We start from the raw sequence: 14,927 nt of genomic DNA, 5'->3' as shown, positions 1-14,927 counted from the left end.
ATATATATGTTGCTTTTTTATATAGTTTATAATTATAATTAGCAATGTGAAATTATCCCAATTAGCAATGTGAAATAACACTTACTACTATAAGCAAAATCGTGGTCTCGAGAGAGTGTTTTAGTGGGTCGACTTCTATCCCATCTACTTTATATAATGTCTATATCTTTTGGTTGAAAGTTTTATTAATTTTTTCAAAAGGAAACAGTGGACGCCTTATATCGTGTGTTATTTCAAACATGGGAACATCAATCTCATAAGGGCCATAAGGCAACACGACGTTGCAACTTCAATCGGTATATGGACAACGACAAAAGCGAAGGACTCGGTGTAGTTGTCGATCCATCCCTTAGATTGACATCTTCAAGCATTGTTCCAACTAAAAAGGTGTCAAAAAGTCAGTACGAGCTATAGTGATCAGCTCTACTTACTTTTCCTTATAAACTATCAAACTTAAACCGAATTTAAACCTATAATTTATGTTTGAGTAAACTGCCAAAATGGTCCCTGAGGTTTAGTCACATTTACCACTTTAGTCCAAAACTCAGACCTTTTGAATCTGGGTCCTTGTGGGTTTAATTTTGTTGTCATTTTCATCCAAAATCAAAATCTGGTCAGATTTTTCAGTTAAAATCCTGTTTTTTTTTTGTCTTTTTCTTCCCTTATAATGAAGAGCAAAATGGTCAAATTTTTATAATTTGTTATAATAAAACGTTAAAAGACCATTTGTCCTTCATTAAAAGGGAGAAAAAAAAAAGACAAAAAAAAAAAAACTGAATTTTAACTAAAAAATCTTACCAAATTTTGATTTTAGATAAAAATGATAATAAAATTGAAAGCATAAGAACCTAAATTCAAAAGATTTGAGTTTTTAACTAAACTAAAAATGAATAAACCTCGAAGACCATTTTAACATTAGACTGGAAGGTATGGGGTCCGGTTTAGGCTCGGCCTGGCCCGGCGCCGGTCCCCCACACCGCCCCCCTCGGCCCGGCCCGGCTCGTCCCAACCGGCTCCCACTCGACGCTCATGACGGGGCTTGAATTCAAAAAGTAGCCGTTATAACGGCTATAATATTTAATAAAAAAAATTCCCTCTTTTCTTTAAAACACTCTCATTTTATACCATTTTTCATCATTTTCTCCTCACTTTCAACTCAAAACACTCTCATTTTTATACCATTCTTTTATAAAAAAAATATCTTTTCATCCACAATGCCATCTAATTCTTGGTGGTCCTCGTATTCGGAGGAGGAAGAGGAGATGTTTTGCGCAAACGCTATGCTAAGGGCGGCACAAATTCTTATGGAGGAGAAAGAGGAAGACGTCTCGTCTGAAAGCGTTATTACCAGACGAATACGGATTAACAGAGACCGCCAAGGTTTATCATTAATAAATTTTATTATCCTTATTCCTTATTTCCTCGTATTTATATATATTTTTACGACAAGAGCGTACGAGAAATTGGTGAACGATTATTTTTTGGATGCACTCCTTTACAATGCCGAGATTTTTAGACGCAGGTTCCGAATGAGTCGCCGGTTATTCACACGGATTGCTGATAATTTGGCGGGGCTAGACCCGTTTTTCACGCAACGACCCGATGCTCGGAATTATGAAGGGTTCAGCATGTTACAAAAGTGTACTGCGGCCATTCGCCAACTGGCGTACGGGACAGTGGCCGACGCTTTGGACGAGTACTTACAGATGTCGGCAAGAACTACGCGGGAATGTTTGTATCGGTTTTTCCATAATGTGGTGAAACTGTATAGCAAAAAAATATTTGCGTAACCCAAACGCGTATGATCTTCAACAGTTGTACCAAGCTCATGAAGCACGGTACGGGTTTCCGGGAATGCTCGGTAGCATTGATTGTATGCATTGGACGTGGCATAACTACCCGAATGCGTGGCGAGGCCAATATACGCGAGGTGATCATGGCCATCCAACCTTAATACTTGAGGCCGTGGCCTCACAAGATTTGTAGATCTGGCATTCTTTCTTTGGTCTCCCTGGTTCACTCAACAACCTCAACGGTGCTATACCAATCGGCGATCTTTAGCGATGTTGTTAATGGAACCGGTCCTGTGATATCCCACATCGGTTGTGAAGGGAAACGGAGGCTTCCTTATAAGGGGCTTGATACCTTCACCATCATGACGCGTTTTAAAGCCGTGAGGGGCGGACGCTGAGAGCGTGCTGGCTGCCAAAGCGGACAATATCATGGTGCGGTTACGCTGGGCTGTTACAGGTCCGGACACCACTTTTATAGTTTCTGGGGTTGAGTATAGACGAGGGTATTATCTTGCTGACGGAATATATCCGTCTTGGTCTACAATTGTCAAGACTATTCCATATCCCGAGGACGAAAAAAGAAAAAAATTGTCAAGCGTCAAGAAGCCGCAAGAAAAGACATCGAACGTTGTTTTGGTGTTTTACAAAAAAAATATGGGCCATCATTGAACAACGGCACGTGCGTTCACACCGAAGAGGTTGCGCCTTTGTATGTACGCTTGCATTTTGCTCCACAACATGATTATTGAAGACGAAGGTCGGGCGATTTGTGAGTATGATGAGAATGCATCTATCGGGAATACTGTCCCGGTAGATCCGGCGCAACTTGATTTAAACTCGTTCTCGCTAACCAACGACTTCACGCATGCAAACCTTCAACAGGATTTGGTAGAACATATATGGAAAAAAGCAAACGGCGGGGACGGTGACGAAGACGATAGTGAGTAGTGTAATTTTTATAAATTTTTAAATCTACTCTTTTTCATAAATTTTAGGTAGTGTAATTTTATATAGGTTATGTAATTTTTATTTATGTTATGTAATGGATTTTATCATCTTCTTTTATGTCTTGTTTTTATTTAAATTTTGAATTGGTTTTAAAAAGTTAAACAAATAAAAAAGTTAAACAATAAAAATTAAATAATAAAAGTTAAACAAATAAAATAAATTAAACAATAAAAATAAATAAAATTATGTGGGGTAGGCCCATCCTCCACCCCCTCAAAATGCAAGAAGGGTCATCCTCCATGGGATAGTGATGTGACGCCTACGTAGCGACCATACTCAGACCATGTGTAGTGGTAAATCAAAATAATGCCCCCACCATGGGGCATTATTCGACACGTGTCATCCCAGTCAGCATGGGGCATTATAGCATAAAGTGGTGTAGTGGGGCATTATTCCAATAACGCCCATGCAATCATTTCACAATTATTTTTTTTAAACTTTAAATACTTCATTAAATTAAAAAAAAAACAATACTAGAAATAAAAATATTAAAATCCGATTAAATTAAAAAAAACACTAGTTTTCATCTTCGCTTTCTTCACCCTCGCCAACTTCGTCTTCCTCGTCCTCCGTTTCTTCCTCTCCCTCAGGTGGTACATACCGAACCGACCATGCGTGGTGTACCAAATCAACATTAACTGGGAATGGTACGGTTCGTAACGCAACTCTCGCGCATTATTCACTCTTTCTTCCATTGACGCCTGTGGATGCTCCTCTTGAACGGTTTCTGGCACATAATTCTGGCATATCGCCTTTTCTTCGTCTTCCAAAATCATGTTGTGCATGATTATACAAGCGTACATAGCATCTCTCATTTTTTGCTTGCTCCATGCACGACAAGGATTTCTCAAATATTGCCAGCGTTGTTTAAGAATCCCAAAGCATCTCTCAATGTCTTTTCGTGAAGACTCTTGATCCTTTTTAAAGTATGCTCTTTTTTCATCAATAGGATCACTATACGTCTTCACGAAAATCGAATACATAGGATAAATTCCGTCGCTCAAATAATATCCATGAGGGTAGTAGTTTCCATTTGCGTAAAACGACGCTTTTGGAGCTTTGCCAGAAATCCACTCCTCTAACAACGGAGATTATTCAAAAACATTGATATCATTGCATGACCCGACAACGCCAAAGTAAGCCGACCAAACCCAAAGGTCCTGTGAAGCAACCGCCTGAAGAATAATAGTGGGTCCTTTTTGGTCACCACGTGTGTGTTGGCCTCGCCATGCAGTCGGGCAGTTATCCCAACACCAATGCATGCAATCTATGCTCCTGATCATACCAGGCAAACCATGCTCAGCATTATGTACCTCGTAGATCTTTTGAAGGTCGTCCCATGTGGGCGTTCTAAGATAACGCGCACCGTACACATCACTTATACCTTTATAAAAAAACATAGACAAACATAAGCTTCAAAAAAAAATTGTAAACATACTGGTCGTTTTTTTTAAAAGTAAAGTATAGGAATTGTACCGCGACAAAAATGCTCCAAGCTGTCTCGCGTTGTTTTCTCCGCCATTTTTAGATACTCGTCGTTGATGTCGGTAGTGTTTCCATAAGCAAGGATTCGTAACGCCGACATACACTTTTGGATACCGGTAAATCCAAGTGCCCCTCTCGCATCCGTTTTTTTTTTAAATAATCGTAGTTGGCTTCCAAGTCGTCGACTATGCGTAGAAACAACCGCTTACTCATTCGGAAACGACGCCTAAACAATTCGTTCGAAAATGTCGGCGCCTCATCAAAATAATCTTTCATCAAACGATCGTGTGCCGCGCGTCGGTCTCGTTCAATATAACCTCTTTTATTTTTTTCTGCTTGGGGGCGACGACAATGGTTGACATATCTCACCGCTAGTTGACAAGCACTCGTAACCGCCTCTTGCTCAACCTCCTCATTGGTGGAACCATCGCATCCGCAAAATACTCGTTGTAGTAAAAATTTACCATGGATGAAGAACTAGGAGAATCCATCAAGTTTTTTTATAAAATGGTTGGGTTTTTTAGAGAGTTTTTGAGATAGTTTTGGTTGAAAATGAATGAGTTTATATATATATATATATAGGTAAAAGGTTAAAAAAAATTAAACAAGTAGCCGTTATCTAGCCGTTGGAGACTTTTGATTGGTCCGGTCAAATCGAGCAAAGCGTTTTAAATAAAACGTCATTTTGATTTTTTTTCGAAAATAACGCCCGAAAACGCTGGGTGTAATGGGGTGGGGACGTTATCTGGCGCTTTTTTTGAAAATTTTTTAAAAACTATGCCCCACTACAAATGGTCTCATGGGAATAAGCTCTCCATACCCTCCGGTACTAGAGAAGTGAGTGGAGGAATTACCCTATATATTAATAAACGAAACGAATGAACAGTAAACTCCAGGGTGTTCAAGGGCTCTTTTTGACACATAAAAAAAACCTCCGCACAGACCGCTTCCCATTCTGACGGTAGAAGAGATACAGAGAGATTGCCCGACGGAGGGGAGAGAGAGCGCGCGACGGAGGCAGAGTAAGATAGAGAGAGGCGCGGCGGTGGTGGAGGAACCGACTGTGGTCTCCGGCCGACGGTAATGTTGTCGATCGTCGCTGAATGGGAACTTGATGGCCGGGGGTTCTAGGGTTCCGGCGGCGGTACCGGTAACTTCAATCGGTCGATTCTCGAGACGGAATTCATTGTCTGATTTGGGCGGTGATAGATTCATCACCAAGCATGCGTTCTTATTTGGCACTCCCACAAGTACAACACCCACTAAAACCCTAACGTCCATGTTTAACTTCATCCTTCACGCCTCTTCTTCATGTTCTGATTGCAACTATACTATAAAGACAGATAGATCTGATATAAGGGAGACGATGATGATGGGCGATGATGTTGATGATGATGGAGATGGTTGACCCACGCGCCGATAGTAGTCTTTCCGGTGGCCAAGGTCCTGCTTTTTTCGGCGGTGTGTTCTTAATCAGAACCGCTAGCGAGTGAATTTTTGGTGAAGTCTCCGGCATTACTGCAGATTGGTTACTCCCAAGATACCTTCAGTAAGGTAAGTACCTCAGGTTCCTCCGCTTAGTTTTGGCTATGTTTTTTTCCGTGATATTGGACTCACCTAAACGAGTGTTGTTGTTGGTTTAGGTTATTTGTTCCCTGTTTTATTTACTTTATGATTTAGGGGGTGTTTGGATGTTTTGTAATAATAAAACTATAATATAATATTAACAAGTTTGTGTGAAATATAAATTCATCAAATATGATGTTTTCATTATATAAGTTAACGAATGATTACATTACACAATATGTCAGTTACAATACAACAACCTATTACAAATGAAATCTAATTTGCAATATCTGATTTAAGTACAATGTGTATGTACATAAAAGTATTTCGTGTATTCTTAAGGATTTCTTTTTATTTGTGGGTCATTCTTGGTTGTAGTGACAATGTACTACTATATCACACTAGAAGCGAATGATGGAGGTGAGAAGAAGAAGATGTGTGAAGCGAATGTTTGAGTCAAGCCATGGATGAACTTTAACGAATTGCAGGGTTTTGAAGTTGTTCACGCTTAGCTTTCTTCTGGTAATTTTCTGTTTAAAGTGTTCTTCTGCTTGGTTTTTGTTCGTTATTACAAGTTTCTTATAAGTTACTAATATACAAGAGTATCGCTTTGTTTATTTTTCATTCTCCACTATGTTTTTTGCAACTTTTTGTGAAGTAGGTGTGCTGTAAGATAGTCATAGTATAAGAGGGTAATCTGGACTACAATAAGTAAAATAGAAAAAAAAATGGTGTACAAAAAAACTGACCCGTATTGTCTTCTATTCTAATAAAGCAGCCTAACTTTATGATTCTGGATGCTCCCCTTTCACCACCAGGAACTCACACATAGTTTAGTCAACTTTTTGGAGATTGTTCAATTAAATTTTGACCTTTTACATATAAAACATTCCATAGGGAGTATTAGTTTTCTGATAGAAAGTAGCTCTTATCACGATACATTTGATATATTATGGGCGGCCCTGGGGGTGGGCGGGGAGGCCCACCGGCCAGGGCCCGTGATTATGAGGGGCACATTTAAAAAAAATCCGATATATATGTTATATTTTTTTAGATAGTATACCTATACAAAGTCCAAGTTATTGATAGGCCTATTACAAAACAATTTCTTAAGTTTTAGAAGTTAGCCCATTAGCTTTATATAGCCCAATACCCATTTGATATACAAAAAAAATAATAATTAAAACAATATGATGTTTCTTTGGGTGGCAATTGGGGCACATTTTTCGAGCTAAAATGACGCCGATTGTTTTACCCATGTAAGCTTTTGTTGGCTTTATGAGTACACTTGGCGAGATAAAATGAAAGAGTGAAAGAGTGGCTATTAACACCACTAGGATTTTGGATTCTTTTAGCTGATGACCACCACCACCCTACCAGATAAATACGACGACTTCTACAAGGAGCGTTTCCATTAATCCGATTGACGAACCATAAACGCACACCCTTAATAGTCTTTTGTTATAACTTGGTATGATTATTAAAACTTTTCTGGAATTCAAAAGGTTACTAGCAACTTGAAAGTTAAATATCGGTCGGTTTGACTCCATAAGTCAAACAAACAATCTCCAAGAGTTTAACATACCTTAAATTTAAATTGATAGCTGGACATAAACTCTCCTGGGCGGGCACAGAGATTTGTGGCGGCTATCGGGATTTCAAAAGGAATTCAGCCCAAACAACGTTAAAATAACTGATGTTTTGTTGGATCAAAGTTTTAGGTGAACTTTTCTCTTAATTCAAGCAGAATCTAAGGTATGTAGTTTCTTCTTAATTCAAGTAACACTTCTCTAAATGCAAGTTGCAATATTATAAGGTTTTTTACTACAGGTGGCTGGGCATTCTATCACCAAATCAAGTGAAACTCTTAGCAAAAGGTAAATAGAATAGTTTGACTTTTCCGAGGTCAATGCTCATAATATGTCTCCCTAATGTTAATATACATTTTCTCAGGTTTGACATTTAGGATAATGATCATGACCATGTATATGACTTGGGAGCTATCATGCTAGAATCGCTCTCAAGACAACATTTTGAAAGCCCCAATGCCTTTCGCGCAACGCGCGCATATTGAAAAACACTAGTGAACTTAAATTCACTTGTAATCATAAAAGAAAAGAATAAATGGGCTACAGGTTGTTAAATTGTCAGAATGCGCGTGGGCCCACATTAGTATCAATGTCACTTCAAGCTTGAAGCCATGCACGTGTGACCTTTGAAGTACCGATTTTATTATAGGATCTATAGCTAAATCTTGTATGTCCCTTGTTCATACTTGGACGCCACGTTTGACCAAATCAAAAGAATGGTTTGATCCCATGACATATTAGCTTTACAAAATTCCCCTGCCTTAATTTACCTTTTTAACCGCACTCTAGTTTTTTTTCAATGACATAAATGGATTACAACTTTGATTTTATACGGGCGTGTAGAGAGGAGGACAATCCCCTCCATGCCATTTATGCCGCTCACACCACTCCGTCCATCCTTCATGTGGACGTTGTCCCTCCTCAAAGGCATAATCTTGTTCGACGTTGTCTCTTTCCTTCACTCTCCCCACTTGACTTTTTTAGCCCCTTGTTTTTCATCACTTCATCCCTTTTATGCTTTGGAGGGTAAAACCCCTCGAAGTCTAGGTGACGCCTACGTGACAGGATTCTACCCGTTACCATTGTCTACCACTTCATGTATTCTTACAAGAGATTTGTAAGAGTTTTATTTGTTTAGTAATACACCCACCAACTGTTCGATGATTTCTAACTATCATTTGTCCGTTAAATATTAGGATTAGTTTCATATATACTCTTATAAACTTGAAAAATTTCATAGATACCCAAAATAAACTAAAAATATCATATATGCCCATACAAATTAGTTAAAATATCAAATATACTCAATTTCGTAAAAACAATCTAATAAATATCATTTTACCCTTATTTTTTAACTTAAAGTTTTTATATTCGCTCATCTTTTAACTTCATATTTTTATATAACACGTTTTAAGAATAAATTCATTTTTACCCCTTTTTATTTTTAATTTTTTTTTCATAAATCATAGTATTCTTCATATATAATATTTAAGCTAAATAAATTAAGCTAGAAAAAAGTAAATATGATATTTGAAGTTAAAGGTCATATATGAGATCTCAAAGCTCTAGAAAAATAAGGGTAAAATTGCCATTTATTAAATTGTATTTAATGGATTGGGTATATATGATATTTCAACTACTTTGTAAGGGTATATATGATACTTGTAATTTTATTTTATATTAAGGGTATTGTAGTCATTTCACACTAATATAACTGAGAAAACTAACCCCCATTCACGCCAGGGACTATTAGAGAACGAATTTGTCAATGTTGGGGACTATAGCTGTAATTTTAAAAATATAGAGACTAAAGGTGAAATCAGAGCAAACCACATGAACTATCCAGGCACTTTTCTCAAAATAAAATAAAATAAAATGAAAAATTAAACTCGTGTTTTGTATAACGACTTTCTTTTATACCATATCATGATCACCACTTGCATTCCGCTTTTAATCAATAGGTAAGTTCTAATAGTTACTTGATGTATAATATAAAATAAAAAAACTCGTGTTTTGTATAACGAGTTTCTTTTAGACCATATCATGATCACTACTTGCATTCCGCTTTTTTAATCTACTAGTTGATGCCCCGCCCGTGTTGCGGGGCGATGATAAGACCGTAATTTTCGGTTCAAAGAGCTGCCTAACACTCGCTAATTCTCAATCAACTAAAAAAGCACAACTATAACTAGTTTAATACCCGTCCGGTGGACGGGTTACGCTAACAACGTAACAAACAAAGATAATGTATATTGATGGTGTTTCGGTTTGCTTCTCCTTTTCTTCTTTTCCGTCTCCTTTTTGAAAACCCGCGTAAAACAGCTAGGATATCCACCCGGGTGATGGGCCTTCGACCTCCACTTATTACCTGAGCCCAACCCACTGAAATTCCACCAAATCTGGGCCTGATGCAGCTGATTTAGCGCCCAGGAGTAGCAGCTATCCATCAGCATCCCACCCTTTAACTGGGCCTTCCAATCCAGCAATAGACCTGGTTTATACCTTATAACCTGGGCCCCCGCCTTAACCTAAAACAGAACCAACAACAGAATTTAGATGTGGGCTTTTAAGTTCGGGAATAAGTTCCAGATCCTACAATCAGGCAACAAATTGTTCCAGTACCAAGGCCTATTCATCAGTAAACAACCATTTCTTAACTGCGATAGAATTATAATATTCGTGCAACTTCCCAAAATGCCCTTCATGTACCCATAGTTGTGCGGCTTCACCGGCATAAAAAACGTAGCATCATAACCATTTTGGCCTTTTAACAGCAACATCCCAGATAACAGCTTAACAATTATGTTACTAAAATTGTGACCAGTCATGATTTTGCGTCTCGAGTTGTGAGGGGTAGCATGGTCATTTTGACTGCTCTGTTGTCGCAAATGATGTAACCAGTTCTTGGCAGTCCTTGAAATTAGTGCGACCAATGAACCAAGATCCAATAACAACACCGCATTAGAGCAGATCATCAAGACACACCATATCATCATGTTTTTCCACATCAAAATTACCAACCTTGTTAAAAAACTATTTCTCAGCCAATGAGGGGCATAACAGTCATATTGACAGCCCTGCTTCCATAATCGATGCAGCCTGCTCTAATGTCATAATAACATAGATATTTTTTTTCATTCTAAACAAAAATATTATTTGTTTGTAAAAGAAATATATGTTAGTTCATTAGATTTGAAGTAGGGTATGCATATGACATTCTAAAGAAAATAATGAACATTATTTGATTAGAAAGAAATATATGTTAACTCAGTAGACAGTCCACAGTCCAGTAGTTCAATTTAATATTAAGTCTTTATCACTGGACCATTCCCTTAAGGAGTAATTATTAAATTTCTATTTAGAGAGTTTGATTTGTACCTATCACATAGGAAACCAATACAAGAACACACGTTCCAAATGGTACATTGACCTTTTGTCATCATAAAACTTAGTAGATGGAGGTGTATACCAACCCCGAGGCTTTTTCACGCTCAAGTTATTCTCAAATCCCCTAGAAACAAACAAATATATAAGTTATAACATTCAAAGATTTAAGATAAATGTTCTAAAAATAAAGTATTACCATTCTCCAAGTTCGAATCCGAAACGCTACGCTTTTTCCCATCCCATGGGCCCATGGAGCTTGAGAGAAGAATGGTTGCTTGTGAACAGTTGACACACACACTTTCTCCTTCAAAAGCCTGCACAAATTGAAACAAAATTATAAATTAATCATAGATAGAGATGACAATTAGTGACACAACCTTAATCATGGCACGAAATTGATCAGTTTTTGACACAACTTTAAGCACCATATGGTAGTCGGTTTTAGAACCCATATTATTACAACTTTCCTGCCCATTTAACATGTTTACAATTTGACGATGGCTCATTTATAACCGGCTAACCCGTTTACAAAATGCTATCCCGTCTTCCTGTTTAGATAAAGGGTTACCAATACCAAGATTCAAATCTATGGATTGGTTGTAATCTGTAATAAAAAAGATACAAATCATGACCGATACTTTCAAAATACATGTATTACAGTAAGGTAATTTAGCATGTTACTATTGAAGAAGTTGATTAATAGTTTAATACCTCCGTTTTCAGTCTCGGAACTTAACGACCCCTCATACGAACTGGGTTCAAAGTTGGTGATCGCTTCTCTTCCGTTGCATTTTATAGCAGCCTTGTCATAGGCCCTAAGTTATTGATAATCATAATAATACGACATGATAAGTGTATAAGAACAGATCCATTTAAGAATGAAAAACGATAAGAGGCTGGAGAGAATATTTGTGCTAACCTTGCAGCTTCTATTTCAGTGTCAAACAATCCAAGATAGATGTACCTAAGGCAAACAAAGTGTCACCAATTCAGTCACATGAAACGTACACAAATTGATTCACATTCCCCAAAATCAAGGTAAAAAAAACAGGTTCTTAATAATTTGATTAAAGTACATGGATGGTCCATGTGGTTTATCAAAATTTTGGATTTGGTCCCTAGCTTTCCAAAAGTCACATGGATGGTCTCTATGGTTTGCACTTCGTACGCATTTAGTCCCTAACTTGGACCTGCTGAATCCTTTAGATTTGTTGGAGGACTAAGTGCATTACAAAGTGAAAACCACAGGGACCAATCCGTGTACTTTACTCTAATTTTCAGATATAGTTCTATAAGTTCTCACTTTTTCCCAAGAAACTGCCCCATCCGAGCTTCCCATCGACCACATTTGTACAGGGTAACACCCCGGTATTTTGAGCTTCCTCTAGAGAACCTAGTGCTTTGACGGCGAAGAATGTGAACAAACTCTTCTTTGCTCAAGTTTTTTATCTGCACAAGTTACATAAGATAAATGAATAAAATGGCACAAACACACTTAAATGGTGTTAATATTTAAGTAACTTCAGCCAAACCTGTTTAAGGTCTTCCTCGTAATCACTTATGTTGAAATTAATATCGGCATCAAGTCCACGAAACTTAATCGCAACGTGATCATATGCCCTACAACAAAAACGTCAAACTCATACGGAATGCTTCACTTGATAATGTAAGTTCAAATAGAAAAACAAAAAAAAAATAAAACGGATAGTTAGTTACCTTGCGGCAGCATGTGCAGTGTCAAATCCACCTACAAAACCAATCACAGACAATCAAACAAAAACAAATAGTTCAGCTATTGGTCAAACAACAGAATCCTATACAAGTTTAATTAGCAAAACCGAGCGAACCCAGTGCAAATTCGCCAATTCGGTAACCTTAATTGCTTACCTAGATAAACTTGTTACCCACAATCCCTGCATGATCAATTGTTTGTCAGTATTTAGTTGTACAACAGACATAAATTCTATACACATCCCATCAATTTCCACAGTGACCAACAAATTTAAAATAGAAACAGATCAAGCAAACTGAAACTTAAGAAATTCAGCGGTGTAACCCTAAACTGTAATCAACAATATAAAGACATCATCAAAACAAACAGACATCTAACAAATTCTCTTTAATTAGGGCTTTGAGAAACATAACGGACTACCAAGAGTGAGAGAGATGGACTGTGCTCGAAGCCATGGCAGGAGAACAACCAAGACCGGAGAGAACGGATTACCAGATTGTGGTTGAATGGCGGTGCCCACTTCTCGTAATCGTAAACCGTGGTAGTGGCGGTGAACACTGGTGGCTCCTAATTTTTCAAATTTGGGCAATGGATACCAGATGATGTTGAGATGCTTGGATGAGAGAGAAAAGATTCTTCGAATGGGAAGAAGGAGCCAGATGACGCATTGATTCATGTGGTAAAGGGGGTTTATAAGGATGAATTTAGGTACTTCGCCTTCAAAACCGCTAAGAACCGACAACATACCGCTAAGAACCGCCAACATACCGTGATTTGGGGAGAACATGGGCAGGAAACAGGAAACTTCTTTGAACTGCCAACAGAGGTTATTTTTATGAGTTTAAGTGGCTAAGATTTAATCTCAGCCAAATCCAATGGTGGATATTGACTTGAATGGTGGTTAGACTTAATAGGTTCCATAAATATATATAGGGAGAAGATCATGCGAGAACCACCTCTTATTGTGAGAACCGCGAGAACCAAATGTGAACACACAAAAAATGCCTAAAAATAGCTAAAAATCACACAAAAATTTTTTTTTTGAATTTTTTAATATTTTTTATAAAAAAATCGCTACTTTTCGAAGCCAAAAAAAAATTTTTTTTTAATTTTTTTTTTAAAAAAAAAAATTTTTTTTAATTTTTTTTTAAAAAAAAAATTTCTTTTTGCTTCTAAAAGTAGCGATTTTAACATAAAAAATATTAAAAAATTCAAAAAAAAAATTTTAGATTTTTTTCTGATTTTTTTAGATTTTTTTAGGTTTTTTTGGGGATTTAGTTTTTAGCATTTTAGCTTGGGGGTAGGGGGTGGGGGGGGGGGGGGTTTAGGTTTTTGGGGGGTGGGGGAGGGGGTTTAGGTTTTTGGGGGGGGGGGGTGGTGTTAGGTTTTTTTTAGCATATAGCTTGGGGGGGGGGGAGGGGGGTTTAGGTTTTTTTTTTTGGGGGGGGGGTTAGGTTTTTTTTTTGGGGGGGGGGGGTGGGGGGTTTAGGTTTTTGGTGGGGGGGGGGAGGGTGGGGGTTAGGTTTTTTTAGCTATTTTAGGTTGTGTTCACATTGGTTCTCAAGGTTCTCACAATAAGGGTGGTTCTCGCATGAGCCCCTCCCTATATATATATATATATATATATATATATATATAATTTTGCTAGGAAAAAACTAAAACGATGATAAGACCGTAATTTTCGGCTCAGGGCAAAACTGTAATTTTTCAGGACTAATTAGCGAGTGTTAGGCAGCTCTTTGACACGAAAAAAAAGTAAATGGAGTAAATCAATTAAAATAAAAAACTTTTATAGTTTTGCTAAAAACAATAAAATGATGGGAAAAGCGTAATTTTGAACCGACGGTGAGATGGTAATTTTAATTCAGGGATGAAATCGTAAATTAAAAGGACCAATGGGGGAGTGGCAGGCACCGGTTGGCATGACTGCAATTTTACACTGGGGGCAAAATTGTAATTTAACCAGGAAAACAAACAAAAAAGATGGAGAAAATGTAAATTTAAGTTGAGGGAAAAATCGTAACTTGGCTATGAGAAAAAAACTAGTGGCAAAACTTTAAATTTAAACGGGGCAAAATCATAATTCTTAACCGAGGGCAAAAGTGAAATTTTTATCTGGGAGCAAAAGCGTACATTTATTTTTAAGTGGGGGGTAAAAACATAATTTTAAACTGATGGCAAAATCGTAATTCAAGGAAAAAAAACTAATGGTAAAAGTTAGGGGTGTGAATTTCCAACACGAACCTAACACGAAATTCACGGGTTTGGGTTTGGGTTTAGTCTAAATGGGTTAGGGTCAGGTTCGGGTCAACCTGGTCGGGTTGGCGGGTTAACCCGTTTAACCCATTTATATTAAAATTATATTTT

General features: G+C 37.6%; 1 protein-coding gene and 1 long non-coding RNA gene across 2 annotated transcripts; one reads left to right on the top strand and one right to left on the bottom strand.

Annotated features, from left to right (window-relative positions):
• The first annotated feature begins 5,184 nt into the window (after positions 1–5,184).
• Positions 5,185–7,946, top strand: LOC110873349. The gene is made up of 5 exons (XR_002555082.2): positions 5,185–5,840; positions 6,231–6,374; positions 7,457–7,607; positions 7,683–7,729; positions 7,806–7,946. It is a non-coding gene; the product is annotated as an uncharacterized LOC110873349 (long non-coding RNA).
• Positions 7,947–11,164: 3,218 nt separating this feature from the next.
• LOC110873350 (APETALA2-like protein 1) lies at positions 11,165–12,597 on the bottom strand (the record flags this gene model as incomplete). The annotated part of the gene is made up of 6 exons (XM_022122271.2): positions 11,165–11,432; positions 11,540–11,643; positions 11,748–11,792; positions 12,132–12,277; positions 12,361–12,448; positions 12,545–12,597. Coding segments are annotated over 6 exons (534 nt in total), but the record flags the coding sequence as incomplete, so codon positions are not given.
• Between the last annotated feature and the right edge of the window lie 2,330 nt (positions 12,598–14,927).

Source organism: Helianthus annuus, chromosome 8, assembly GCF_002127325.2.
Source record: "Helianthus annuus cultivar XRQ/B chromosome 8, HanXRQr2.0-SUNRISE, whole genome shotgun sequence".
NCBI classification, from domain to species: Eukaryota; Viridiplantae; Streptophyta; class Magnoliopsida; order Asterales; family Asteraceae; genus Helianthus; species Helianthus annuus.
This window is presented reverse-complemented; position numbering and strand designations above follow the sequence as displayed.